The sequence below is a fragment of the Amblyomma mixtum genome, chromosome 1 (genome assembly GCF_055824585.1).
Source record: "Amblyomma mixtum isolate Tamu chromosome 1, ASM5582458v1, whole genome shotgun sequence".
In the NCBI taxonomy this organism is placed as follows: Eukaryota; Metazoa; Arthropoda; class Arachnida; order Ixodida; family Ixodidae; genus Amblyomma; species Amblyomma mixtum.
In genome coordinates this window covers 294,748,608-294,776,137 of record NC_143012.1, presented here as the reverse complement: position 1 = coordinate 294,776,137, position 27,530 = coordinate 294,748,608, and the positions used below count along the sequence as shown (strand labels likewise).

Here is a 27,530-nt window from a genome sequence, read left to right as displayed (position 1 = left end):
ATGGATGGCTGTGAGGCGCTGTTATACTATTTTAAATCTGGATAAAATCATTTTCTACAGGATGTCGTAGCTGTAGACAACTATATCACTTCCATCCATAGACTATCAAGTAAGCAAGGAGCGGGGGCATCCGTCGTCGCCAAAACCAAGGATTCGAACAACGTCGGCCAGCGAATTAATGCTGACATTTCCTGGAACTGTAAAGAGCCAATCGTGGAGCATTATATGCCCGAGGGACTCACTATGTACAGAAATCACTACTGCCGCCTTCTCGAGGACCACCTAAGTCCTGTAATCGAGTGATAACGATTTGGCTTTCTCACTTCTAGTGTAGTGTTGTAGCAACGTATGGGTGGCCACACACGCTTCGTGCAACTGCGGAGTGCTCAATTTTCCTTACGGTCTGTATTCTTCGTCGTATTCTGCACACAGTGTAATCACATGACCTAGCGCCGAGGGATTACTTCATTTTTCGTGCCTCTTAAGGAGGCTAGCTGCGTCAGGAAGTTAAGCACGGGCGATGAGGTGTAAGAAGAGGTGCACACAAGTTTGCAGGGTCTACATCGAGATTTTTGTTTTCTTTTTATTCAAGACATGAATGAAGTGTTCACATATATACGCTCAACTTTCTAGGTACTGTGTTAAAAAAATAAAAATAAACTCATTTTAAAAAAATGAAAAGTACTTAAGGTTACTTTTTGACTCCACCTTGTAAAATTGGTATACTTCTCCGATCTAAGTTCATATCAGCCAAGGCAAGGCTCACACTGCAGTGCTAACTCTCGGTAATTGCTCCAAGAATTGACATCAGCGCGTTTATTTGCAGAACGGTCTCTACAGTCGAGTTCCAAACTACAATTTCATGCTGCACGACGGTTACGGCTCTAGCCTGACAAATAGCCTGAAGCACAACAGTAACGATGAGACAGACGCATAGCTTCAGAATGCGGAGGCTTACATGGTGACGTGTATGTGCACGCAGTGCACGGCAGATGGTACCACGCTGTCCCGTGGACGGGCCTACTCGCGCCGGCGACCACAAGCCGCGAGCAGCCGCTGCCGTTACTCGGGACGTCGCCACCTCCGCCCCGAGACCCGGGCCCGTCGTCGGGACTGGAGGATCCTGCGCTCAGGGACGTCGGCACGGCGGGCGCTGGCTTCGGCTCTGCCTGTGGGCCTCAAGAACGCTGCAGCAGCTCCCTGGGACTCGCATGCCTCAAGTGAGTCACCCTATACTCTCCCGCGCACAGAGACTACTATAGGCAATGCAGGATTATGAGAATTGAAGGTACAGTTGATGCTCCAGTTTCGTCTTCACGGATTTACTAGAAGGACTTCTAGTGCGTCGATCTTTGTGAGTAGAAACCGGTAATCAGATCTGGAGAATAGTTCTTATTGGTGGCGAGCAATATTTTAATCCAGTTTTTTTTTATTTTGAAAAGCTTGGTAGCATGATTATCTAGGGCAAGAGGTAAGCTGTTAAGTTCTGTCGCCTAATCTATCAATCAAGCTGCTCGTTTTCTCTTTCGCGATCTAGTTTTTCCAAAGTTGAAGCTTTGCGCAAAGCACTTGCTCAGCTGATATGACCCGACCGCCAGTCAGATTTAAGCGTTCAGTGACACGGCAGTGAGAGTAATTCCTATATTAAATGACCGCCCAGTATCACTGCGGGACCTCGGAAGTGAAATTTATATATACATTTTTTTTCAGCACATTTGCTTCGCCTAAAAAGTGCTGATTGCCATTATTAAGGGGTATTTCATGGTAGGAACGTCTTGCATTGAAATAAGCATATCAGTTTTGTTAGCTCAGCAATAGGGGGCGGCTATTATCTCGATCTGTAGCAGGCGCGAGCTACACAACTGTGGCCCATACCTTATCTCACACACGTTGAGGTAAGGGCGCTGGTTCCAACTTTACCTCGTTTTGCATCAAGGACCGTATGGTATAGCGCACGCATTACAGAGGCTAAAAATAGAGTATTGATTAATAAACTTGATGTTACAGCCTGTCTCTCAACGAATGTTTTTTGCTCGTCTTTCATAACGCTGAACTTCTTTGCTTCAAAGCCATGGTGTACCAGCCATATGTTCTTTTGTTGTCCAGCGGGTCCTGTAATCCAGCTAAGCTGTACTTGTCTTAGCAGAAGCATACAATTTTTGCGCAGAAGCATCTATTTGTAAGTGTGGCATTTAAGGCTCGCAGCCTTTTGATGATGTAAATCATAAGATAACCGATGCGTGTATTATGCAGCACTATCGCAGGGACATATGTAGAGCGAATAAAAACTCTTGGAGCAAAGGAAGTAGGAGTACCAAGAATCACTGTAATTCAGCTTCTCCAGTCTAGTCTCTTGACCTTAGTTACGTCGTTCTCTCTTTTATTTAGGGCCGAGCACGAAGTCTACCGCTGCGGCTGCGCCAAAGAGACGCCTGTGTTCATCAACGAAGGTGGTGTGAAGAAGTGCGTCCGAGGTAAGCGCTTTGTTCCATGGCGGCACGTTTGGTTTGTTCTCGAGATTACGAGAAAACTCGTAGAAAACATGTCCGGTTTTTCGTTCCCTCCGGTTCTGTCCTGACTGCAGCGCATCGTCAAAGTTGTCGTTCGCCATGTGCAAGCGCTTGTTGCAGCAGGACAGTGTGACAACGTTTCTAGCTGGATGTGTTATAAAGCTAATTTGAGCGATTTGTTAGATAAAATTAATCACTCCTAGAACATCCGCTGGCCCACAGCTCTCACTTAAACCATTGCTTATTGACGTAGGCCTAAGAGCACAAAAATGCGGGGACGCGCATAAGAGTGCGCACGGGGAGGGGGGAAGGAGTTAAGTGGCCCCCTTAATAGACATGGGGAAGTAGGGCGCAAATTATGTACCATATTTTTCCTTGGTACACAGAAGACAAGAACGGGAGCGGCCATTAACTTCGGTCCCGCCTTATGGAGAGATCTGTGCATGCCTATGAGGATGTGGCAGAGACAGCGCGCTTAAGTTGCGCACTTAAGTTTTCGTCAATATGAGCAACCAACTAGCCCAAGAAATAGCCTTATTAGGCTACTGGAGTATATTCTTGTGGCCTTAAGTATTCCACGGCCGACTTTTTTTTCCCCTAGGGACCACAACTTGGGGAAGCAAAGAGGCCATTATTGTCTCTTGCTTTTAGCACTGTTTATCGTTCTGGTAGATAAGTGAGTAACCTCTGCACATATATCATTTTCACACCGCACGGATACATCCGAACTGTCTAATTGGAAACCATGGAATAGCACTACTTCCCTTTGAAGCCTTTTAGCTGCTTAGAACGTGAAGATACAGGCCCAGAAGCAGTCCTGTGACAGATCTCTTCAAGAGAGCCTCTAGCAGGAGCCGATATGCATTTTCTCGCTAAAACCGAGAAATATTTCGGAGGCTAATGTTGCAGACTGCTGATCAGTGGCCGTCTCCATAGAGCATTTTGTGCTTGTAAGTTCTTCATAATTATTCGACGTCCTGGATACAGCTGGCTTCTGTGCTGCCTTGCTCGGTCTGCACAGACCATCAATGCATTCATTGATTCTTTCGTAGTCGATGCCTACCCTTATAAAAATGGTCTATAGAGACTCTGTGTCTTTCTATAGACTCTATTGCCTTCATGCAGACATTTCTTTTTGTTTTTTAATACTCTACAGACTTTCCATAGACAGAAGCCTACTAAAAGTGTATGGCCATAAATCTTGAGATTGTCTATAGACTGTCTATAGCATTTATATTGCCTATAGACTGTTCTCTAGGATTTGTTTATAGAGAGTCTGCAGACTTTACAGACAGAAGCCTATGGACAGTCTATAGACTGTCTAAAAATATTTTGTAAGGGTGGTTAACTGACACAAGATAAGTTCCCATATACTTCCTCTAGTTTTCAGAAACAACATTTACGTGCAGCCGTGCACGATACTTTCATGGGAGATGTGCATCACACCTTCACAGTGAAACTTGGGAATCGATAATCGCGCTAACGAGGCAGATTTCGGCGTGATGTTATTTAGGTACTGTGGCGCCTTTCTTCGCTGCAGCCAAGTCGATGTACGAGTCGTGCGTGAGCCACCAGGAGTGCAGCTACCTGAACCCGAACCTGCAGTGCGTGGACTTCCTCTGCTACTGCCCGCTGCCCTACGTGCTCACCGAGGCCCGCCGGTGCCTTGCACGTGAGTATAGGGCCCGCGCCTGTCCTGTGGCTCTTATTGTACATGTTTGTTTTGCGCAGTTCCTTTCTTAATGAAGTGTATGGCTGCTGGAACGCATTCTGCGGGCACTGTAGTCTTCGGCAACACACGTGCAATAGTGCATTCTTTAGATTGCGAACTACTAGCTACACGTATGCAAACTTATGTAATAAAAGCTAACCACAGTCGGTAGTCACTGCTGGTGTATTGCCCTAGACAACGGTGTCTTTGCAGGACACGAAAGCGTGCGACTATTCAGTTGAGTGGTATACACTAAGAGTTCGAATGGACATGGGTAACCCAGGATTTGTCAGTGGTGCCAACACGCGAACAAAGCCGCTTTGCGCTCGTCTTAACTGCAGGCAACGAAATCCTATGTTGAAACGCTGAGGATTTTTGTGGGCGATGTCTTCATTTTGTATTTTCTTCTTTTTTTTTTCGAGATTTTGAACATGAGCTGTATTTTTCTTTTTCAGCAACATCTGCTCCGCATAACAACATGCTCCTCGCCATCGCGCCCGCAGCTGTACTAATCGCCGTGCTTCTTATGATCGGCGGTGCTTACACCTACAAAAAGTGAGTACTGTATCTGACATTACAGACAGCCTACTTTAGAGCGCGGTGCCTCGGTACTAGGAAGAATAGACTGACATCTGCAGGCTGGTTGACCTAGCTTTGTCCTGTGCAAAAGCAGTGCATCTGCAGCCTATCATCATCGTGAAGTTTGGGAGAGAGAAAAGCGTAGGTGTTTTGCGCGAAGTCTCTGCGCAACATACAGGTAATTGTGTGCGTTTCAGGCCACAATTCTCTAATTCGCCTTTCTCGCAAGATGCGGTGCCCTCTGGGGAGTAGCAAAAAGTGGTTGAAAACAAACGGGCGGACACCACTGTCCGGCCCTACGAGGCGCCATCAGCGCCTCCAAAGTGGCTGGCAAGTGCGTGCTTGACAGATGCTGCCATCTGTCGCTTGCCCCTGTGACTAACACGAACTGCTCATGCGCAGTAAGAGCTGGCGATTTTCAAGCAGTGGATATGGGCACGCATGTTCAGAGCGGCCATGAAAAAGGCGCATTACTGTGGCCTCAATTTGTTTGCCGTCTCCCCCCCCCACCCTCCCTGTCTTCTTGGCCAGAAGAGTACATCACGCCAGAACATAATTGCTACCATTCTAGACCGCTATGAGAAGGAATTTTGCAGTGACAGCGGCACATGACACTTTCTCTGGTATGAGCAGCATCTTCACCGCAGTCGTAGTATGTAGTGACCAAACTCTGTGTTCATTTACTGGCTGATGGGAATGCTACAAGGGCCATTCGCGCAGCCCGGTGCTGGCGCTCTCGAAGTGGGGCGCCTCAATGCAGTGTTCCCTTTGTAGTGTGTCGACACCCACTGTTTGATTGGGAGACACAATTTTATTTACAAGGAGAAAATGCTTCTAACATTTAATCTGAAGTAGATTGATGTATGGAATCTGTATTGGAGGCTGTGACGTGTCGAAGGCGGGAAAATGATGATTTTCGCACAAATATTTTGGTGTGGCTAAATGAGCCCGTGCTCCAAAATATCGACGCCATCTACCTGCCAAAGGAAGCTGCTTTGATGCGCCCTTTCTCGAAGATGACTCATGCGATCCTGGTGTCCTATGCCTGTGCCGCACCTAGAAAGAGGTGACGTACAGCTGTTCCTTTGAATTCTTCGCCTCTTGGTATAATGAAAAGTATGGGACCTTTTATTGGGCATGAGGCCTTAGCCTAATAGCTGTCTGTATAATTAGCCCCTATTTTTATGGGTGTTTAACGTCCCAAAGCGACTCAGGGTATGAGGGTCGCCGTAGTGAAGGGCTCCGCAAATTTAGTCCTCCTGGGGTTCTTTAACGTGCACTGCGATCCCACAGTACACGGGCCTCAAGAATTTCGCCTCCATCGAAATTACACTGCCGCGGCCGCGATCGAACCCGCGTCTTTCGGGTCAGCCGCCGAGCGCCATAAGCACTGAGCCACGAACGAAACACTCATGAATGCTATAATGCACCAATTGTCACTGTACCTTCGTACAGTAATCGCCGGGACTAAAATTGTAGAGGCCCGTGTACTGTGCGATGTCAGTGCACGTTAAAGAACCCCAGGTGGTCGAAATTTCTGGAGCCCTTCACTACGGCCTCCCTCTTAGCCTGAGTCGTTTTGGGACGTTAAACCCCAGAACACCAATCAAACCATTTTTAAATTTATATGTTGATATCCGAGTTATGAATGAAATGGGAAAAACGTGCGGTTTGTGCAAATTAACGCTATTCGCAAAGCGCCTTAAAACTTTTGACTTGCGGAAGTTGGCGTCAGCCTTCATCCGATCAGCGGCCCAGCTCGCAAAGCTTTTCGCGCGTAAGGACGATTCGCGGCTGACTTCGTAATGCCCCTTATTAGGCGAGCGAGGGGGCTTTGCAAACTGGGAGCCTAGTTTCAACTCATGCCATTCCTAAAGCCTCAATGACACCCCGCACAGTTTCAGAGGCGTGAGAGCATACTGCGCCTTTTTTGAGTAACGCACTGCTTCTGCCTGTCCACATTCGATGTCACTATGTCGGCATAGCAGATTTTACAGAGGGAATTATACTGTACCATCGATCCCCGAGCACTCGCTGGCAAATTGCGACACACGGGGAGTTATCAACGCAGATTGCTTTAATTACGCAAAACCTCGGTCACCCTAGCCCGTACGTTCAAATGCGTCCTCGTTTGTAGACCCACAACGCATGGCTTAGTGAATTTTTTCTTAGTTAATGTATCACCTAAAGAGAGCATATATTTTTTATTTTGGACGAGAGCAGATATTTAGGAAGACAAGAAAGCGATCCATAGGTGCCTGTACGTGTTTCCAGATGCTGCTGAAAGAACCAAATTTACCAGAATTTGCTCGCCACAACACTATAGCGTAAATATTTTCGCGAAATGTTTCTCCCATCCAAGAAAACAGAAGGCAAGTGCTGCAACAATGTCAGTATTCTGTTGTGTTAACTGCATAAATTTTTGTATTTGTTTTCTTTTGTTTTGCTGTGCTAACCCTTATAAAAATGGTCTACAGACAGTCAATAGGCTTCTTATAGACTCTATTTCCTTCCTATAGACATTTCTTTTTGTCTATTCAGTTTATATACTGTCTATAAAAAAAATTCTATTAAGAGTGTATAGCCATAAATCTATAGATTTATGGCTATACACTCTTACTACACTCTATACACTGTCTGTTGCATTTTTATTGCTCATAGACGGTTCTCTAGGATTTTTCTATGGAGAGTCTATAGATTTTATAGGCAGAAGTCTGTGGACAGTCTATAGACTGTAAATGTTTTTTAAGAGAGACATATTTAAAAGGAATACGTGTTGCGTCCTGCGCTGTAGCGGCTTGCATCAAGGGATGAGGCAGAAATATGTTACATTTAGTGAAAGTTTACAACGGACTTACAGCAGTGGTGCACTGCTTTCGGCATGCCGTCGAAGCAGAATGAGGTCAGCTGTTGACTACAGCGGCGCACACCACTGCTAGCCTCTTGATCGGACGCTAGGCGCGAACCTTGGTTCCCTTCAACCTGCGCAACAGTGACAAGTCCGAAAGTACAATGCACAATGCACAGGCCACTCTGGTTCTTCTGTGACGCCATGCATGAGACTATGCACTGATAGAAGAATTAAATCGGCGCTGACTAGACTGTATCGACAACGGATGTGCTGCCGGAAAAGACGACTACCTGGACTTTCACTTCATTTGATACCATTGAATGAAATCAAAATTAAAAATTTCACTGGACGTTATTCCTTGTGCTACTGCGAATTTCAGTGACTGCTGTGGTGGTGCGAAATGTCGATGCCAGTCTGAGTGTTTGGTACCTCTGGTTAGGTGTGTGGGACGACAGGCGGTACTGCTATCGCTGAGTTTCCTGCATTACGTAGCATGGCGAAAAAGCTGTCACTTTCTGTCCACGAAATGTAAGCGAGTGCTTCCTGTGTTCAATAAAGAAGGTGTGTGTTCAATCCGCCCTATGTTTGCTGGCTGTGGCCTCCCGCCCACGTGGTCCACCCGAGAGACGTTTCGAACTGCTTTAACGGCGGCTCATGGCCGTGCGTCCCACCCGATGGCAACGAAAACCGCACGGAGCGCTAGGAATGGTCCGTGCACCATGATCACGGATAACTGTGCGCTGCATCCATGGGCGACACTTCTCCCCACCCGATAAGGAACCCGATTTTAATCCGTTCTATACCTTCAAAGATATTACACCATACTATCAAGATAGTCATCGCCTTTACCCCCGCCTTTGTAAAGGTCTCAAGAAGGAGGATGAGCGGCTCCTTCTCCGCCTTCTCACCAATACATTGCTGCGCCCCGCTGCGCTAAAACATTTTGACTCCTCCTTTAGCGGCAGCTGCCCGCACCGTAGAACGGCGTTTCAAGAGAGTATGCTGCCGGGCGAGTTGGAGCTGTATCGGACACCTATCACATGGCGCGGGCCTGCCCCTCCAACCCGGCTATTCCTCCCATCCCCAACCCAACTAGGGAGGACTGGGAGGCGACCCTGCTCGGCTGCCATGACTTACATTCCCAACAAGCCTTAGCCGGGCGCGCCCGGGCGGCGGCCACAGCTACGGGGTGCTAAACTAGGGGCCTCCACCTAATGCTTGTAAGGATCGGTCCCTTACGGGCTGATCCACCTCCTGTCCCATTTATAGCCTAATAAATGTTTTCACCACCACCGCCAGTAGTTCTGGCGATGCTTCCCACTCGCCTATGCCTCGCCTCCTCTTTACCTTTCCTCGCTGTTACCGCATCCCCTCTCACGCTAACATTAGCTCGCGTTGTTCTCCTTTCTTAATCTGCAACGTTAGCTGTGCCCCGCCTCATTCGCCGCGTTACGCCAACGTCAACGTCACTGAAACGGGAAACGTAAACTGTGGGGTCTAACGTCCCGAAGCGACACATTTTCTATGAGGGACGCCGTAGTGGAGGGCTCCTGATTAATTTAGACCACCTGCGGTTCTTTAAAGTGCGGTGACATCGTAGAGCACGCGGACGTCATCGGAACGCGGCCGTCATGGCCTTCTGGGATTGAACCAGGTACTCCGGTTAAATAGCCGCGCGCTAACCGCTGAGCGTCCGCGGCGGCTCATGAGAAATGTGGCCTTAACAGCAGCCGCTTTTAGAAAGCTGCACTAGGAGGCAGATAATGAACACTCCAAGTACCTTTAACATATAGAGAGTGCTGAGTCTTTTTCTTCCCCCTGATTGTGCCCTTCGCTTGGATGAACCCTTTGGCCGCCGAATGGCCAACCGTTCTAGACAATAAAGCTCACAACTGTCGTCGTGGTCGCAGGATGTCTGGCGGCAGCGGCGGCCGCTGGTCGTGGGATAGCGCCCTCACCACTCCGCGCAGCGTCACCGAGCGATCATTGGACTCGAGGCGGCGCGTGTCTTCGGCCATCCGGCTGGGGCACAAGGACGGGGCGAGGCGGCCGCGCCGCTCGCTGGACGAGCACCGGGCTGCGCCGCGCGACGCCAGGGGGCCCCGCCGCCCGCAGCGGTACATCAGGCCGCGGGAGCAGAGCGTGCAGGTACGTCGTCGTTCTTATTTTTGCCAGAGGGGAAGCTTGGGTGAGCTGGTGACGGTTCACTTAGCGCCCGTCCTGTGTGTCTCCCTGTGCCGTGTCTGTTTAGCGCTATGTGGCAAGTTCTTATCCCCCCCCCCCCCCCCCCCCCCCTCAATCCAGCACCGACCTACCTCACCTTGGACACGATTGAAAAGTGCGAGTTAGGCTACAAGGTCGGACTAAGGGACAGCTGCGGCTGCTGGATGGTCGCTCACTCGATGTCACATTTATTTCGCGCGCACTTTAACGCAACATTGTGACGCAAGTGTTTCTAGATGCATACCATGCTCAGCAATAACTCTTTTCAGAAATGGAGCGGAAGCTACGGAGCCGAAACACGCTATTTCTCCGCAGCGAAATATAGTCCCCGCTTCTGCCAACTTTCAGCGTTAGAAAGGCATGGAAAAAAAATCATTTTTCTTGATTATAATAATGGAGGAAGCAAAGCTCAGGAGAGGCCCTCACCATCCTAGCTGCGTGCCGGAAGTCACGTGCTTTCGCATTGGCTACTGGGAGTCTGGCCGATTGCGCAGGCAATAGTAACGTTGGGTGCAGCGTCGTCGTCTTTACGATTGTATGCTGCGTATGTGCAGGCACGCTGAGACTGCAGTCTAATAATAGCTAGAGGGAGCCCTCAGGTCCAGCTTCAGATAAAAATATGACGTAACGGTCTCTCATAAATTCTTAATTTCCTCCATGATAACAATCAATTTACTTCGCACGCTTTGTCACAAGGAGATGCCATAGATGGCACCAACTGCGACATCAATGGAGTGAAGCTGCCCCGCAGAGAGCGACGCTACAGGCGGCCAGGCGCACCGTCGTGCGGCCGTACTACTTAGCGGGATGAGTTACGGACGCCCCTTCTTTTTTTCCTTCTTTAGTGTGTTCAAGAAACGAAGTTTCAGGCGGTCACCGCGACTGCCACTCATTTAGGAAGGCAATAAGAATAGCATCCGTCCGGTCTTAGAATACGCCAACATAGCTTGGTTCCCCCACACTAAAAACAACGTTAATACGCTCGAGATGGTGCAAAGGAAAGCCGTGCGCTTTATCTTCAACTGCTATGCATTCAGCCACAGATCTTTTACGCACGGCAGGGCTTCACACGCTGACCAGCCGTGCCAAATTACACCGTTTAAAATTTTTGTATCTACTTCTTAATAATGCATTAAAAATGTCTCCCACAGACTTTGTTCGTATAAACACTACACGAGGAACACGTCACAAGCATGCACTCACCCTTGAAGAATATTTCTGTCGCGGTAATACTTTTCAATATTCTTTTTTTCCACAAGTTGTTCGAGATTGGAATCAATTGCATCCATCAGTCACAGCCCAGCGCACCATAGACAAATTTATTACCCTCGCTGACAGTTCTGTACTTTCATTCCTCTCATCATAACCTTGCTCGTATTTTTGTATTACAGTTCTCTTCTCAGTGTATTTATTGTAATCAAGTGACATCATCAGTTTGATGACATGATTGCTTTATTTATTATTGCCATTTGTATTGCAGGTTTTGCCTTTATTTTCTACTCTTATAAAAAGTTAGCACTGAACCTGTATTTGTATGTTTTGCCGTCTCCTGTAAAAATCCCAAGATGGGATTGACAGTATTCCGAAAGAAATAGCAATAAAACTGAATAAGAACAACACTTATACGTCGAAGTTTCAGGGACACGAGCCGTTGATTTTTAAAATAAGTTTTTCTAGCTAAAAAGATGGCTTTCGCAGCGCAGTAATATCTGTGTTCGAGGACGTCATCAAGTAGGAGAGTCATGTTAACTATTATGGTGCTTAACTAAATTCTAACAGTTGACGTCAACTATTACATTTGGGCGCCTGGTTGCAATGACAGATTTGTAGCTGGTCATCAGTTTCCGGAGTTTCGAAACGGTAATTACCTTGGGTGCTGTAGCTCCGCAAATTGTGTTCCTCTCACGCGCAATTCGAAAATCACACAGTGCAGCTACGCCCACAACTGCAAGTCTCTGTGTGACGTAAGTATTGTACCCAACCCAACAAAGGTGTCCGTTTCTTAGCCGTGTATTGGAGAACCTCTGGCATCCCTTTAGCTCTAAATATGTGTAAGGTAAGGAGTACTGTTCACCTTACCTTTCGAGAACAAACCATACTGAAGCCTTCTTAACGTTCCCAATGAACCATAAGCTTTGTTTAAGCTCCAAATGACTCATAAGCTTTGTTAAAGCTCCAAATGTCTCATAAGCTTTGTTAAAGTTCCCAACGACTTATAAGCTTTGTTAAAAATTCAGTTGACTCATTCCCGGTCCTGCGCACTGGCTAACTGCAGAAGACGTTCCTGCAAGACGTCCGCGTTAGCGCGATCAAGGAGGAGTCAACGCAGTCGTCGGAGTTGCCGGGCTTTGCAGCGAACCGCGTCTCACCGCGTTCTGCAAGAGCAACGGGCTCCAAAGCGGTCAATGTGCAGCGCATTCTTCCCGTGCACAAAGAGGCTCCAGTGCACACCATTCACAAGAGCCAGACCACAGAAAAGACCTCCCAGGAACTATCCAGTTGAGTCACCTCCACTAGCACCAATCTCTACCTCCTCTCTCCTCTTTTATGCCTCCTCCCTCCCTCTTTCAGCGCGTTAGGGATCCTAGTGTTGGGCTTTGTGGTCGCGGTTATGTTGAATGAAATTCTCAGCGCGAATGTACAACTGGAAAATCACTTTTAAGAACTATTTAATTATTGTTACACGCTCTCGTACTGTGTGCCTTGAACTGTTGTAGCCCTTTTATAACATGTGATCCTCTTTTGGAAGCTTGATGTCTAGGATATTTATTTCATGGACTGTGAGGTGACCATTTTTAGACAAATTCACATGCACTTTGATGGCGGCCGTTGTAAGCTATTATATGCAAGCTTTTTGCAAGCAAGGACCTAAATTCACTAGCCCTTCCCACTGTCTTGCGAATAACATGCATTCATGAATGGTTAACGCCCGCATGCTTTGAAAGTAAATAAGAGGACAACTAAGACGGGTGTTTTAACTCGATACCGTTAGGCTTCCCGTTCAACGCGAATCCTAGTGTCTATGCGCTAGAAGAGTGGTTCTTATAGCAAATGCAGTAAGGAGCACAGAGAAATTAGCTAATATGCATGGTGTTTCACCTAAGACTTCACGCAGTTTTTAAAAATATGCATTTTGAGCTGGAAGTGCGCTTTTTTTCGGCATAACATTGTCGGTGGTTTAGTGCATCAGAATACAACTAAGGCGTGCTAACTAGCAGGCTGGCTAACTAATTTTGAATTGGTAACTTTCTAGCTATTATCGTTAGGCTCCTTAATTATTGAGAAGCGTGTAGCCCACCCTAAGTTGTATCCATATCATTTTTTTTTAGAATTTAGAAAACGCGATTTCCCTCGGCGCTGTGGCGCAATAAATTTTAGCTACATCGTGCCAAAATACATGTGCTTCCGAACAGGCAAAGCAACCTCTCCAGTGCACGCAACTCGTCGAAATAGCCAAAATTTGCTGGGCCACAGCGCCGAGGGTAGTAGCTTTTTCGAAATTCTGAAGATAATATGGATACAACTTAGGGTGGGCTACACGCCTGTCATTAATTAAGGAGCCCAACAAATGGTTAAAAAGCTACCTATTCAAAATTAGTTAACCAGCCTGCTAGTTAGCACATCTTAGCTGCATTATGATGCACTAAACCGTTGACAATGCTATGCCGAAAAAAACGCACTTCTAACTCAAAATTACTATTTTTAAAAATTGTGTAATGTCATTGGTAAAACACCTTGTATAGAACTAGCTCATAGGTTTAAGGAAAGAGAACGCTACTACTTGAAGGAATTGAGCAGCGCTGTCAAAGCCCACATTTAATGTAATGCTTGGTCAACTAAGCCAGAGACTGGATACGTGGCTGCGAACCGATCATATCCCTGAATTTTTCGTACTTATAGGTATTATTTTTTTAACTCATGCGTTTGTTAACCACCCGGCCCGACCAAACATGTACCGGGAACAAGTGTCCGTTTTTTTAGAAGGACGGCAGACTTAGCGAGTTGGTGCTCCATGACAAGAAATATTTTTTTAACAGCGCTAGATAACAAGACCAGACAGACTAGGCAAGACCAGACAAGCCCAGACAAAGACCAGCGCCGTGATTGTCTGGTCTTGTCGTCTAGCGCTGTTGGAAAATATTTCTTGTCCGTTTTTGCGGGCCACTCATGTTGCAGCGCAATCACTTTTATGCGAAGCATATTAACGTAGGTTTCGGGCCTTCGCGCGACGCCCGGCGGTGGCCACCATTGACCTTGAAGTGAGATCACATGATGTGATAACCTTGATAAGCCTCCAACTTTTTTTTGAATGCGCGCGATGAGCGTCTTAATAGTTTAAAGGGTGCTTTCAGGTGAAGGCCCACCTGCTCCTGCCGGATGCAGAAAGGCCACTAGGTCGAGCTTTCAGTGCTTAGTCCAACGCATGCAAACAAATCTGTGCAGCCGAGATTCCGTGGCTGCGACAGGCCCGACTAGAAGTCGACCGGGGGGAGTCTCCGACGCGGGTGCTACGCAGGATGCTCGACGAGGCCGAGGTCAAGGTCAACGCCGAGAAGCGCGGCTCCTCCGATAGCGAGAACACCCAGCGATCACAGCTGCCAAAGTGCGTCTGGCCCTGTGCACTCTTCTGCTGCTCTTTTTTTTTTCGTACGTTGTCGCTGGAGGTCGTACTGGTTCGGACTTTGTTTGAAATTGGATCTGTTCGGCAAGGAAGACCGTTTAAATATCTGCAGCTGAAGTGTACAAGTTTCAGCATTGGTTCCGTGATGCCGGTAGATCGCAATGGTTCTCAAGTCACGTTAGCACCGCATATCCTTTTCATCGTGCTTGCCTGGGGTCGACAGCCAGGCAGACTTGAGGAAAGGCTATTGAAACATGGCGTCAGATACATCGTGTGCTAGACATAAGCCACGTCTGATGTCACGTGCTAACTGATGGGCAGGGACATGCTGTTTATTCTTTAGTTTATTCCTTCGTTTAAATAACACCAATGTTATCTTCCGCAGTAGGGCACACCGTAATTCTAGCGGAATTTGGAGTCCTTAATATGGTGCAGTAATAATTACCATCGCCTGAGAAAGGGATTAACAGTATGCTCGTGTGATGCCATTCTCATTGCTGCTGCAGGCAGTGAGCATGAAAAGTTAGCGAATGGCTCCGGCGTCAGTTGCATGCCATCGCTGGATGCCGTTCTGCAGATGGAGGTAAAAAAAAAAACAAGAACAAAAACGTAGCGCTCAAATACTGCTATCTTACGCGCAGAAATATAGATGACGAAGCGAGCAATCCCGCACGCAGTCCGCAGCTCGCTCTCGTCGCTCGGTACGCAGAATGAATATGTGAGGCCAAATGTTACAGGTTTCTGGTTACAAGCGGTGGCATGCATGGCAGAGGCATTTCCAAGGGCAGAGAGCGGTCCTGCTTCTCCCAGTAAAGAAGCTTGAAAAAAGTTTATACCTTTTTTAAGTGGAGTTCTGGATGAGGCCGACCGCTTAGCTCTGCCTGCTCAAGTTCCCAAGAGCGCTTGGAAATTTATAATGCGGCCGAACAATAGGCAAAAGAGGGGGCTAGCTATTGTGCGTTGCCGGAATGCCTTGAGTGAACGCTTAGACACATCCTGTGGCTGCGTAATTTGCATTCCGCATCTCGAAAGAACTCAGTGCATTATGCAAAAGAAGACAGCACGGAGTTTTGCTACCTTTTCGCGCAAGCCTAATTTATTTTCTCGCTGCCAGAAAGCGTGGCATCGTAATATATTCGACAACTGTATGTGCGGCCTGACGATAGCGGTTGTTATCGAGTTTATTCGTTATAGTTCTACACCTGTCTCAAGTCGCTGCTGTTTGGCACGATTCGGCACTAGAAGTCTTGGCACTCTGACGTGACCTGACGTCAGAATCACCGTGCTTAAGAGTTCGTGATATATCTGCAGCCCCCTTGCAGGTATCGCAACACTAGGTTAGGACTGCGCTACTTGCGTACACAAGTTGTGCCTCTTAAGACTGCGGTCGACAGGTGTTCTGGACCCCCAGTGCCAACAGTGTTTTGACAGAGAGGCCAGTCGATCGAAGCGTGCCGAATTCGAGCCCCCTGCCTTAGCACGAAACGGGATCGAACGGAACACGTCGGAAATAGCAGCTGCTCGGTAGCGAGCGCAAGGCCTCCTCTCGGCTGCAATGAAGAACCTGCCCCCTTCTCTTGCTTACTGCTTTCGTGAGACGGAGGTCTTGACAACTGTGTGAGGAATGAATCAAACGTAGCCGAAGTTACGGGAATAACGAGAGGCCTTAATTTTTTCTTTTGCGTTATGTGATGACAACTCCTTCACTACGTCGCTTCAAGAATACAGCCGATGAGATTTGGCTGATGAGATAAGCGCTTGGCAGGCCTACCGAAAGTTGATGTTACATTAACAACTTTACCTGCCACTTAGCAGATTGGATGAATCACCAGACAGTGTGTTCAAAATCTTCTGTGCGTATTTTTTTGCGAATGTGTGCAGGAGGTGCGCAATTTACGATGTTATCATAGCCGCAGCCCTTGTCATAGGGAGTCGCAAGCTCTCAAGCACTCTTTCTGATCTTCATCACTGCGTTCATTGCTGCACCGGCTCTGCGTATAAAGCCATCCGAAAAGAGAGTAATCGTGCTCGGGAGGTTCCGAGAGGTTTGCGTAGTGGTAGGCGTACTATGTACGTCATTGGAACTAATGAAACGTCGGTGGCCAGCAGTAATGCAAGTAAACAAAGTTGAGAGGAAATCAGCGGGACTCAGAGCCATTAAATCCAATAGATATTTTATTGAAATGCTATTTGCTTACGTTAAACAGCCTCTCTTTAAGAGCAAAAGTAAGTTTACTGTCTAGCGGGAAGCAGTTTAGCCGTCAGATAGACACCTAACTGACCAGCTAAAGGATCATGTGTACTGCGTGAAGAAGAGAATGCTAGACCAACAGGCCATTTAACACAGTGAATGGGGACGCACCCTTTCTGCATAAAGTAACCAGGCTGCTGTTACCGCGGAAAAACGGAATGACGGTGGAGCGGCGAAGCTGCGGCCCTCGAGCCTTCGTCGGCTGCGTGGAGAGCCTGCATGCCGGGAACCTGCAATATCGCTATCGTTCTATGAATAATAATGGTCTCCTGTTGGCATGAGAAGGGTTAAGGGCAGTCTGATTGCTTCTGGTGAATACGGTACGTTACCATTCATGGCAAGTCCCCATTCATGCGTGACACAAGAAGCTGGGAATATAGAGAAGGCTTTGGTCACGAGTTTTGTGGCGGGTTTTGACAAGACTTAATTATCACTTAAAGAAAAAAGATCCTTTTGAACGCGCCCACCAGATCTTGATGTCCTGAAGTTCGAACTTGGAAAATTACTGCCACTGTTGGGAAGTGCGAAGAGACGATAATTTGTCTAAGTTCTTTCCCAAATCACCTCTCTACTTCCTGTTTTCAAGGGTAGTGGTACAAAAAAAAAAAGCCTGAAAAAAAAAACACGGATTTAGAACCGACCATTAACTAAAAAGAGCTAATCCTAAAATTCCTTGAACGGCAACAAATAACTCTAGGTTTATTTATAAATTACTTGAAGGTATTTGATCCCATTAGTCACCAGACAATGACAATGCTTGTCAAAATCGACTTCTATGGCGTCCATGGCGTTTTTCTTGACATATTGAAGTCCTATCTATCATCTCACAAAGAACAAACTATAATAAGTAGTAAATTATTCCCCAGGTGGTCGAAATTTCCGGAGCCCTCCACTACGGCGTCTCGCATAGCCTTAGTCGCTTTGGGACGTTAAACCCCATAAACCAAACCAAACCACTTAATTTCAGTTTCAATGGAAGTTCCGCAGGGAAGCTTATTGGGGCTGTTGCTTTTTATCATTTAAATAAACGATACCATATTGACTGACCCACGCACAACTTTGATATATATGGTGATGATACGAGAATATTCTTCACCTCTAGCAGCATAATGATCTGCCTGAACAAGCAAACAGATACCTACGCCTTTGAAATAACTGGTTCATTGCAACCCCACTGCCTATAAATATAAATAAAAGTAAAGCCGGGCTTTTTAGTGCAATAATAAATTAGTGCCTGGTACTGACATTTCACTTGCGATGAGGCCAGTTTCGTAGCAAGTTGTCCCTGTCGTGAAAAGCCTAGGAGTCTTTTTCGAGAAGCATTTGTTGTGGCCAACCAAGGGCGTCCGCAGAATTTTTTGCAGGGGGAGGCCCCATTGGTTGTTGGCGCCGGAGGGGGGGGGGGGGGGGGGGGTATATTCGTAGCAAAAAGGCACTATTTGCGGAGTGAATTTATTTATTTATATATATATATATATAAAAATAAGTAAAATACACACATGAAAGAAAAATTACAAACAGCAAATTAAAGCGCGGCTAGGAGAGATACATTGGAGCTTATCAACGAAGAAACCATTAAAACTAATAAAAAAATGCAGAAAGATACTATCACTTCGTGGAGAAGTGTGCTCAGCCTTGCTGCATACGGGTTCTCGACTCACCCGGATTGATGACCAGCACACAGCACAATATGTTCACAAACACGCAACTACAGTCACTCACTCACTCAGTCAGTCTTCCTTGAACAGCAACTGTAGGCGCCTCGGATTTTTCTGGGCGAATTGCGTAATTACACGGGTGATAAATTCATTTCAGTGCTTCATTACACGCTCTCGGTGCACACTCATCATACATATTGATTGGAAAAACAGTTGAACGCGTACGTCGAAAACAAAAGATGACTATATATACAACGAAAACTTATTTACAAGATAAATGCACGCTCGCAGCTTCATACACCTCGCTCCATCTTGCTCGCGCATCCGCACAGCCGAGCAACCGCACACACACTGCTCGCCGCTCGTCGTTTTCTCGTCCGCTGTCTTGGTTGTTCTCAGCTTCGTTGACAACCGGCCACTAAAAACACCGAAGCACAAACACAGAGGCGCGCACACGTGCAAGGACTTACTTGCCGCAATATCCCCGAATGCGCACTCTGGGGGTGAAAGGAACGCCGCGCGACTTCCGAGGGGAAGGGACACTCGTGACTCGCCACTCCGGTCGGAAAATTTGTTTTTGTGTTTTTATGGGGTTCAGAGCCCCAGCTATGAGGGACGGATTAGTACAGAGTTCCGGATAATGTCGACCACCTGGGTCGTTTTACCACGCACTGACATCGCACAGTACATGGGCGCTGTTGTGATTTGAGGCCCAGCCAGAGGGGACAGGCGAGCCAGGCAGGCGCCATCGGGCTGCGTTGACCAAAGGCGCTGGTTTTCGGAGAAGACTTAAGGAACGCTGGTGTGGGGCGCCTCTGGAGACTGCGTCGCCGTGAACAAAAGCAGCTAATCCCCTTTGCCGAAGATTCTGAAAGCGGCGCTTCTACCGAACTGCGCTCTCCCGAGGATCGGAGGAGACAGCGAGCGGCGGCGGCACCGGCTGATCGCCCGCTTGCCACTGAGCACCCCGACAAAGCGGGGGTGGACACGGCTGATTTGTCCTTCCCTCCTGAAGAATTCATCGGTGGCCAGCGTATGAAGGCGAAAACAAGATGCCCTATGCACTGTCTGCCTCCGTGTCGCTATCTCTCTAGAGATCAAAGAAACAGACACCCATCTCAAGACGGCTCGAAACACATGCTCGCCGGTGCCGCTGTATGTGTGCAACAGGTCGCCCTTTAGTAGAGCTAACGATGGCGTGGTTTGAAAACGGCGGAACGACGCGTGCCCGGACGCGGCATTTCGCAGATGTCGGGGCTGCTTTTACCCTTTTGGCTGAGCGCACCACCGCCCCTGGCGTGCGGCCATCACTCACGGTTCGAGTGAGTGATTTTCCAGGGGGGTGCAGCCGCCCCCCCTTGCCCCCCCCCCCCTCCGGACGCCCATGTGGCCAACACATCTTTGTAAGTGCTGACAAATTATCAAAAATAGTTTGTATCATCAGTGGACTGCGCTGTTTGCTGCCTGAAAACACAAAACTAATTCACTGTAATTAATTTTTCGCTTCTTTTTCTAAACTGCTGGTCTACTGTCTGAGAAACTACAACACTTAAACAAGCTGCACATAATGAAAAAAAAAAAACAGCAATAATAATCATTGCTAACATTCCCCGCGACGGCACGACTAAGCCTCTTTTAGTTCTTTCAGTACAACGCAAATACCTGAGCCATACATTGTCAGCCTAATAAAGGCGTATAAAAGAAGTAGTAGCGATAAAATTTTTCTTTTAACGTTGTCTAAATTAAACCCCAAGGCATGCACTCATCCCATAGGAAATTACGATGAATGATTCATTCGACAGATGCGGACTAATTACCTACGCCAAATGCTCAGTCATTATTTGCCATCATTGTTAAATTCCTTGTGTTAGTCTCATAAACATATTAACTTCGCATTTTAATTCTTTCTTCTGCTTTTGCTCACGTCATCTATGGCTCACATATCTTCAAATGCAGTTGATAATCGCCTTTTAATAAAAATCTAGAGCGATCTGTATCTTCAAGCTAAGCGTGCAACATGTTTTTGTGCACGTTTAATATGGGAAATCATAATGAAGCAGCTTTTTCTTCCTCGATTATATTTCACCCTCACCGTCTGCCGTGCCGACCGGGAAATGTTGACGATCATGGGGGCTTGGCATCACCTTGTGAGTTGCGAAAATTGCAAAGTATTACTATGGAACAGCTCTGAAACTGAACTGTATTATCCCCCACGAATCTACCAATAAAATGCTTCGTGCAGCGCCCCTCTAAGGCCTTGAACGCCTGGCAAACATCCTGTATGGCTATTTAGCGTGTTCTTCTTTCTGTGGTGCAGGTTTTCTGGGGACCAATCCGTTTCGCAGAAGTCGGGATCACCGACTTGCAAGTTGCACAAGCGAGGCAAGGAGCAATCTACGACCGAAGACTCGTTCATGAGGGAGATACGATACCAGGTGAAGGCGTCATCGTCAAGACCATCTGTGCAGGACCGTGCCATGTCTACCGACGTTGCGTTCACCAAGGACACCGCAGTTCAGCCGGACAAGACTGCCCCGGACAAGGTCGACAGGTCGCAGCAGATGTCCGATGTGCCTAGTCGCGGTGAGACAGCCGAGAGATAAAGGCGATTGGTTGATTTGTTGTATATCGCCTGTAGTACCATGATCAGGAACAAAACGAAAGGAAGCTGAGACATGCGGAGGTGCAGCAACACACAGTTTCAAGGCAGTGCCAGAAGTGCACGCAGCATTACAGTAATTAGTAGGCAAGGAGAGGTAATGCTCCTACTGCCAGATCCAGCTTTCTCTTGGACACCACTTTTAATTCTGAGGCAACGGTGGAATACTGTAGGACGCTGTTATGACCATATTGATGGGAATGGTCTAAGCTTCCGATCTAAACCAAAATCTTGCTTTTAAACTTATCCAGCGGCTTCACCGATTAGTTCACTTGTCAAGTGAACAAGTGACTGCCATAGAAAACCAATGGGGTGCATTTTTGACGACAATTATCAGAAAACTACAAGCATCTCGAGGGGGTTCTGCAGATATTTTGATTGCGACGGTGCAATATTGCGATATGTGAAAAAATTGCGTTCATGAACGATTTCCTGCTGAAAAACTTGGCTTGCTAAGAATTTCGGGGTATGACATGCCAGGCAGTAGGCAATGATGAAAAGGTTTCCAGTGAAATGTTGGAAGGATACAGGCACCAAATGACGAGAGCTCATTAATGGACAATATCTAGACAGCTTTTACCTGCTAACATTGCCCATCTCGTGGTTGCGCAACAGAATTCTCGTGTATTTCAGTGAGCTCCGTTCTTCAATGCTGAAGAGCAGGAGTAACAAGAGCGACAAGTGAACTTTCCTAATCACGGAATGAATCATTTAGACTCTGCATTTTTTAAGCAGTTAAGGTTTGGTTGACAGGCCATATAAAGCCGTTGGAGTTTTACCTGCTCTTGCACTAAAGCTCTGCTGAGTAAGCAACATTTGAGAAGCATTTCTTCCTTTATGGTATCCGAATTTAAGCCAGCTCAGCCGTGTACAACCACTAGCAGCATTCACCCCAACTCAGTTTTCTACTTCGTGTACAAATTACGTTTCTGTTTTTGACTGCAGGTGTAGACGACACAGCTATTGCTCCAGTGCGCAAGCTAGTCCAGATAATAGAGCACAAGACTGCCACTCCAGTGGAGAAACTAATCCAGGAAATCGAGCGTAAGCAGAAAGCCGCGAACACCATGAAGCCGCCGGTTAAACAGAAAGAAAAGGAGGGGAGTGTAAAACCTGGACTTATTTCAGCGAGAAACATGAAGATGGAGGTACAAGAGAAATACGACACGTCTTCGGTACAAGAGAAGCAAGGAGAGCGTAGTACTTCCGCTGGGAAGCCGTTGACTTTTCTCAGGCGCATCTTTTCCGATTCGTTAACACGCAGACCCAACCAGGCTGTTGCGCGAGATCCCCTGCCGCCTCTTCCTGAGAGTGCAAGGGGGGATTCGCAGAGTGCTTGGAAACCAGACTTCATGCACGTAACGACGAACATCGCTAAATGTGTAGAGAAAACGAAGGAAGATGGTGGCAGAATCAACACCGGGGTGCTGACGCCGCCGAAATCTCGCTCTATAGTAATTTCAGACTCGTCAACAACCAGGACCCTTGCTTTCAGAGGTGTTCTTGAAAAGCTCATCCAGCAGCACGCACAAAGTAAAACTCCAGTGACGTCACGCAAAGATGCCCCGCGAAAGAATATTCCAGAACAGAGACCACCGCTGCCTTGTAATCCCATCTCGACGGCTGCGGTGAGCCCGGCTCCTCCTGCCCCTGCAAGAGCAAATTTACCTGCTAAAGACTCAAGAAAAGAGAGCCCTTCTCTTCTGAAACCTCAGGAGGTGACCGGAAACTTCTCACCGATGCCTCCAAGGTTTTACACTACGACAATTGAGGAGTCTAACATGCTTTGCCCAGCAGTACAAGGAAAATCTTCAAATGAGATGCGGACTGACACGAGCAAACTACGTCATGTTATAAGGAATGACGCTTCGCCTGGTTCAGTGAATTCTCCGACGACAGCTGTAGAAGAGCCTCGACCTCGACTTCTAAGGAGTTTTCTGCATCCACACACAGTCAGAGACGATGGAAAGCGGGATGGAAAACGAGCGGTTTCAGTCCAACAGACCAGGCTTGGTGGTTGTTCTGATAACCTAACTACAAATGCAGAGAAGAAGCCTTCTGAAGTGTATGCTTGGGGAGACAGTTTCAGTGGATCCGGTGAAACACCGTCCGACGAAAGCAGATTGGAGGGCTACACTCCACCCAACAGCCCTGGAAACAGGGAGCCAGGACAGGCCATTTCGTTGCGGCAAGAACTAGATGACACTCTGGCCGCAACAGGCGTTGGCTTGGAACAAACATATATCTGCCTCAGGACTGAAAATGACTGGAACGTGACGTCTCCGGAGGCCGTCCTTGGGAGCATGGATCTAGAACCGTGCGAGACATCATTGGGAGGTCTCCGAGCGACATTGAGGCAGTCTATGGACGTGGCTTTTCGTATGGCGGAACACCGTGATGAGACCTCGGTCATGGTCCATGCACTCAAGGACAAGAAAACCAAACAAAGCGAGCGGAAGAAGCGGGTTAACTTTGAAGAGAAGCCTTTTACTGTTGTGCTTGACGAAATCGAAGACGGTTACTCGGAGCCTGATAGATCTGCGTTTGCTGAAGGTAAGCCCATCATTGTAGCCTACCTACCGCTCGACAGGCATTCTAATTGTTTTATTGCCGGATGCAGTATTGAGAGTGAACGGCAAACTACACGATATTCCTCTTTGGTTACAGCATTTTTCCCGCGTTAAAGCGGAACTGTTGTTTAAATAGCGCGTCCGAACCAGGAGCCAGGCTTACAATACTGCTTCTGCCTCTTGGTACGCAGAAACGGCTTATAATGTCCTGGTAGTTTCAGAGTACTGTGATAACAAGATTCGATTATAACCACGACTTACTTGTGGGATAATAAGTCATCATCGCCACAATTCTGAGGCCTCAAACGTCGGTGAGTCGCGCAGGAATGTTACGTACGAGGACGTATGAACCCGTGGTTATGGCAGCGACATCCGATATCTTCTGTGCTGAGAAGGATAATGTAAATTACTTGCGCAACGAAACGCCGTTACTTACCTCCCAAGGTGCCGGGCATGTATGATGCGTCCGCGTATTTAAAACTCTTGAAAAAAATTAGCGGCATCTCTTTTCTGCCCCTTGATCATCCTTCCCTGCGCGCCAAATGCTGGCGCGTTTTCTTTTGGTTTTCTTTTGCGCCGATGGTACGAAGCCTCTCCGCTGCAGCCCCAATTGAGGGATTAGACCGAGGTGGGGTGAAGGAATCGGTGCGTGCTGAGCATAAGTGTTTTTGTTTTTGTAATTTTATGCGCCAACGGCTGTGACGCCTGGCCATCTGGAAACGGTATTATGGGAAGAGAGGACGGTGGAGAAAGTGGTGATTTGTTGTGGTAGGTGTGAGAAGAGCAGCTGAAGAAAATGCTGTGTCCTTTCAAGAGCTGTTGGTGCTTTGTTTTATTGAGGGGCTTAACGAAAATACAGGTTTTCAGTTCCCAAAAAGACCCTATGAACAATCGTTCATCCCAAAGATTCAGATCATGTGATGGCTACTGGAACAGTAGCAGTATTTATTTAGATTTTGAAGGAAGGCTCGTTGCAGTCACTTTCGCCCTATGTTTTTGTGGTTGGGCCACCTTTTGCACTGTTTGCAAGCATATAAATGCGTATCTTTAAAAAGAAGCAACCGCCACCTCGTATGCGGGAATCGCGGCGTTTGATCTCCAGTGCCGCTGGGTGCCCACGAAACTCTCTCTGGAATAAAGCTTTCCTGTGGCCTCGTACTCGAATTCTCTAGGGGTGGAATATTTGATAAAACTTCTCTTTAATCCCACATCGAAAAGGCCAAAACGCAATCGCTGGAGCTCTTTGGCCAAGCTGCTTTTGCGCCATTAAAATCAAGCTATTGTCATCTTCACCACAATAAAAAAGACACTCTTTTAAAGTAAGTTGGAAAAGTTCGCTTAAATTCTTGAGATTTGCGACGATTGTCACTGCTGGCTGAGAACATTGAAATTTACACCCTCCTTTTGTTACAAACTCTTGTTCTTTCCAGGCGACAAAAAAGCATCTTCGAAGGATCATAGTGTTGCTGTAAAGTCTGCAGAGAGTAGCAAAACTCACGACGAAGAAGACATCGACCGTACTTTAATCGAATCTCGCGATGTTACAGACAGAACCTGCAACAGAGAGATTGAAGACGGCGAGGAAAAGAAGATAGGAGATAAAGCGAAGACTCTAGTTGCCGTTGCTCTTGACGGAGGGGGCCGACAAGTTACTAGGAAAATTATGCAACAAGTGAGTGTGCAAAGCAGAGATGCGGGAGCTGACAGCAGTCTTGTCGAGTGGGATGGCCCCAAAGAACTGGCAGTTCATAATAGCGAACTGTCTCTGGCGCCTTCACGTGTAATTTGTTCAAAGGATCACGTTGTGAGCCACCCATTCTGCCGGTCGGAAGAAGGCCCACTGCCACCGTCAGCGTCGACCACACTATCTTTCCTGTCGTCTGATTCGAGTGTCAGTGTTGTGCACCGGGCGACGGACTTGACAAGCTTGCAAAATCTAGCAGACCTGACAGCTCCGTTTCAAGAGACCGGAGACGGGAAACCAAGGACGGGGGTTACGAATCTTCCCAACACGTCGCAGCCCGTGTCACACACACTGCAGGAGCATCTCAAGAGCCAGCGAGCGCCGCAGCTACCGCAACAACATCAGGAAGGCGAGCAGCAGTGGGAAGGGCATCCGATGCCGTCACCTCGGGCGACCTCGGCGGAGGACAGGTCCATGTGTTCATCTCGGCGCCTGCGTCTGTTGGAGCAGGCAAAGCGACAGGATAGCAGGGAAGATCGGAGGAGCTCACAGCTGCCCAGACGGCCCAACACTGGCGAACGTCAGCGTGTGGGTCGCTTCGCCGCCAAGGAAACACAATGGGGCGACGACATCATCCAGGTCATCCTGATGGGCAACAAGCACTACCTCCACGAGCGGTCGCTCACGTCGCCGCGTCCTCTTTCGGCCTCGATGGCGGCGGTGCCACCATTAGACGAGACGCAGTACATCGCCCAGCAGATCGAACTGACACACGCCACCGACAAGGACGTCACCCACACCTGCCCTTCTCCAGAGTTGTGCCTAGCCGCTGGCGTGGTCCGTACAGTAGCGGTTCCAGAGGAAACGGCAATTACACCGGCGCACTCTCGCAACTTGTCTGCTTGCGACGTCATGCAAGTGTCGGCACGCCCCAGTGACTCTGGCCTCGAGCAGCAGGCGCGGTCATCGCCTTCGGCTCGAATGTCGCCACATTCGTCGCCAGGGGCCTGCTCAGGGCCTCTCTCCGTGGGGACATCACCAGACCCCCTTGCTGCCACACACCACCGCACGTTGGGTCCCAGCGGTGAGCAGCGTAATGTGGAGACAATTGCCGAGGCGGTCTGCGAAATAGAGCTGCAGGACCCACAGGCTGTTGCAGAGGCTTTAGGAGCCAAGGTATCGGAGCTGGCTCCTTGTGACGTGCTTAGTGGTGACACACTCGAACTGGCTAAGAGCCCGGTGCAGATAGCCGTGATCGAGGACATTACGGACCGTTTCGTTCCCAGCCTGGCTTCCGAGCTGAGAGCCGAGAGCCGGTTGACGTCTCATCGGTGGGAAGCTCGTGAGAACGACCTCCTGGCATCCGTTAAGCTTCTTTCGGCGGCTGTGGGTACACCGGAGTCGTTCTCGAAGAGCATCGGGCTGCCTTCTCCTGAGGGCTTGCACTTATCGGAATCCTCGACACTTGCGAGCCGCGTGGATGGCGCGGCACCGAGTTCGATAGGCTGCAGCGTCGTCCTGGAGTCCAGCGCGAGCGCTTTGTCGCACGCCAGGACCGGGAGCCCGACCAGCGCGCGGAGCAGGCGGCACCCGGCGAAGACACTCGAGGTCCCCTGCTTCGAATCCGTGTACAATTCCATCCTGCAGCCCGGGTCCTCACCAGGGCTTTCGCTCAGCATTCCGATGCTCGGATCACGAGATTTCTCGGGTATTTTCGACGTCCGAGAGAGGCCTGGAGGATCAACCTCAGAGTCCTCGACTATTCCGTGCCTCGCCGAAGACTGCCGAGACGGCGGAGCAGTACCAGCAGCTGCTACGACTTCAAAATCCCCGAACGTGGCGCTTAGGTTTACAGCGCCGCAGCCAACTGCAGGCTCCACTGAAGTCCTCGTGCCGCATGCCACCTCTGCTGCCGCTGCCTACGGGGAGGACAGCGAGGAAGCGATTACGCGCACGCCACATTTTAGCGCTGAGGCGCCACCCAGAAACGGCAGCAGGTGCAGCTCCAGCCGCCCGCCGAGCACTGCCGCCATACTACCCAACAAGGCTGTGGTCGGCAGAAGGCTGGATGGTGAGCTCAACACTTGTTTTATAATCCTTAGGGGCGTAAAGCGATCCAGGCGACTGACGAAAAGTCATGGAGGAAATATTTCGGGTGGGTTGGAAAAATACATATGGTTCCAGTATAATCTGCTCAGTATATTACTTTAGAC

The 27,530-nt window shown here is 48.3% G+C and overlaps 1 protein-coding gene across 1 annotated transcript; it reads left to right on the top strand.

Moving 5' to 3' along the window:
* Window positions 1-27,200, top strand: LOC149372106 (uncharacterized). The gene is made up of 12 exons (XM_089581651.1): window positions 1-10; window positions 983-1,220; window positions 2,389-2,474; window positions 4,051-4,182; window positions 4,677-4,776; window positions 9,562-9,799; window positions 12,150-12,372; window positions 14,318-14,477; window positions 20,722-20,987; window positions 22,009-23,616; window positions 25,064-27,117; window positions 27,165-27,200. Exons 1-12 carry the CDS (start codon window positions 1-3, stop codon window positions 27,198-27,200), a joined length of 5,151 nt encoding a protein of 1,716 aa, XP_089437777.1.
* The last annotated feature ends 330 nt before the right edge of the window (window positions 27,201-27,530 follow it).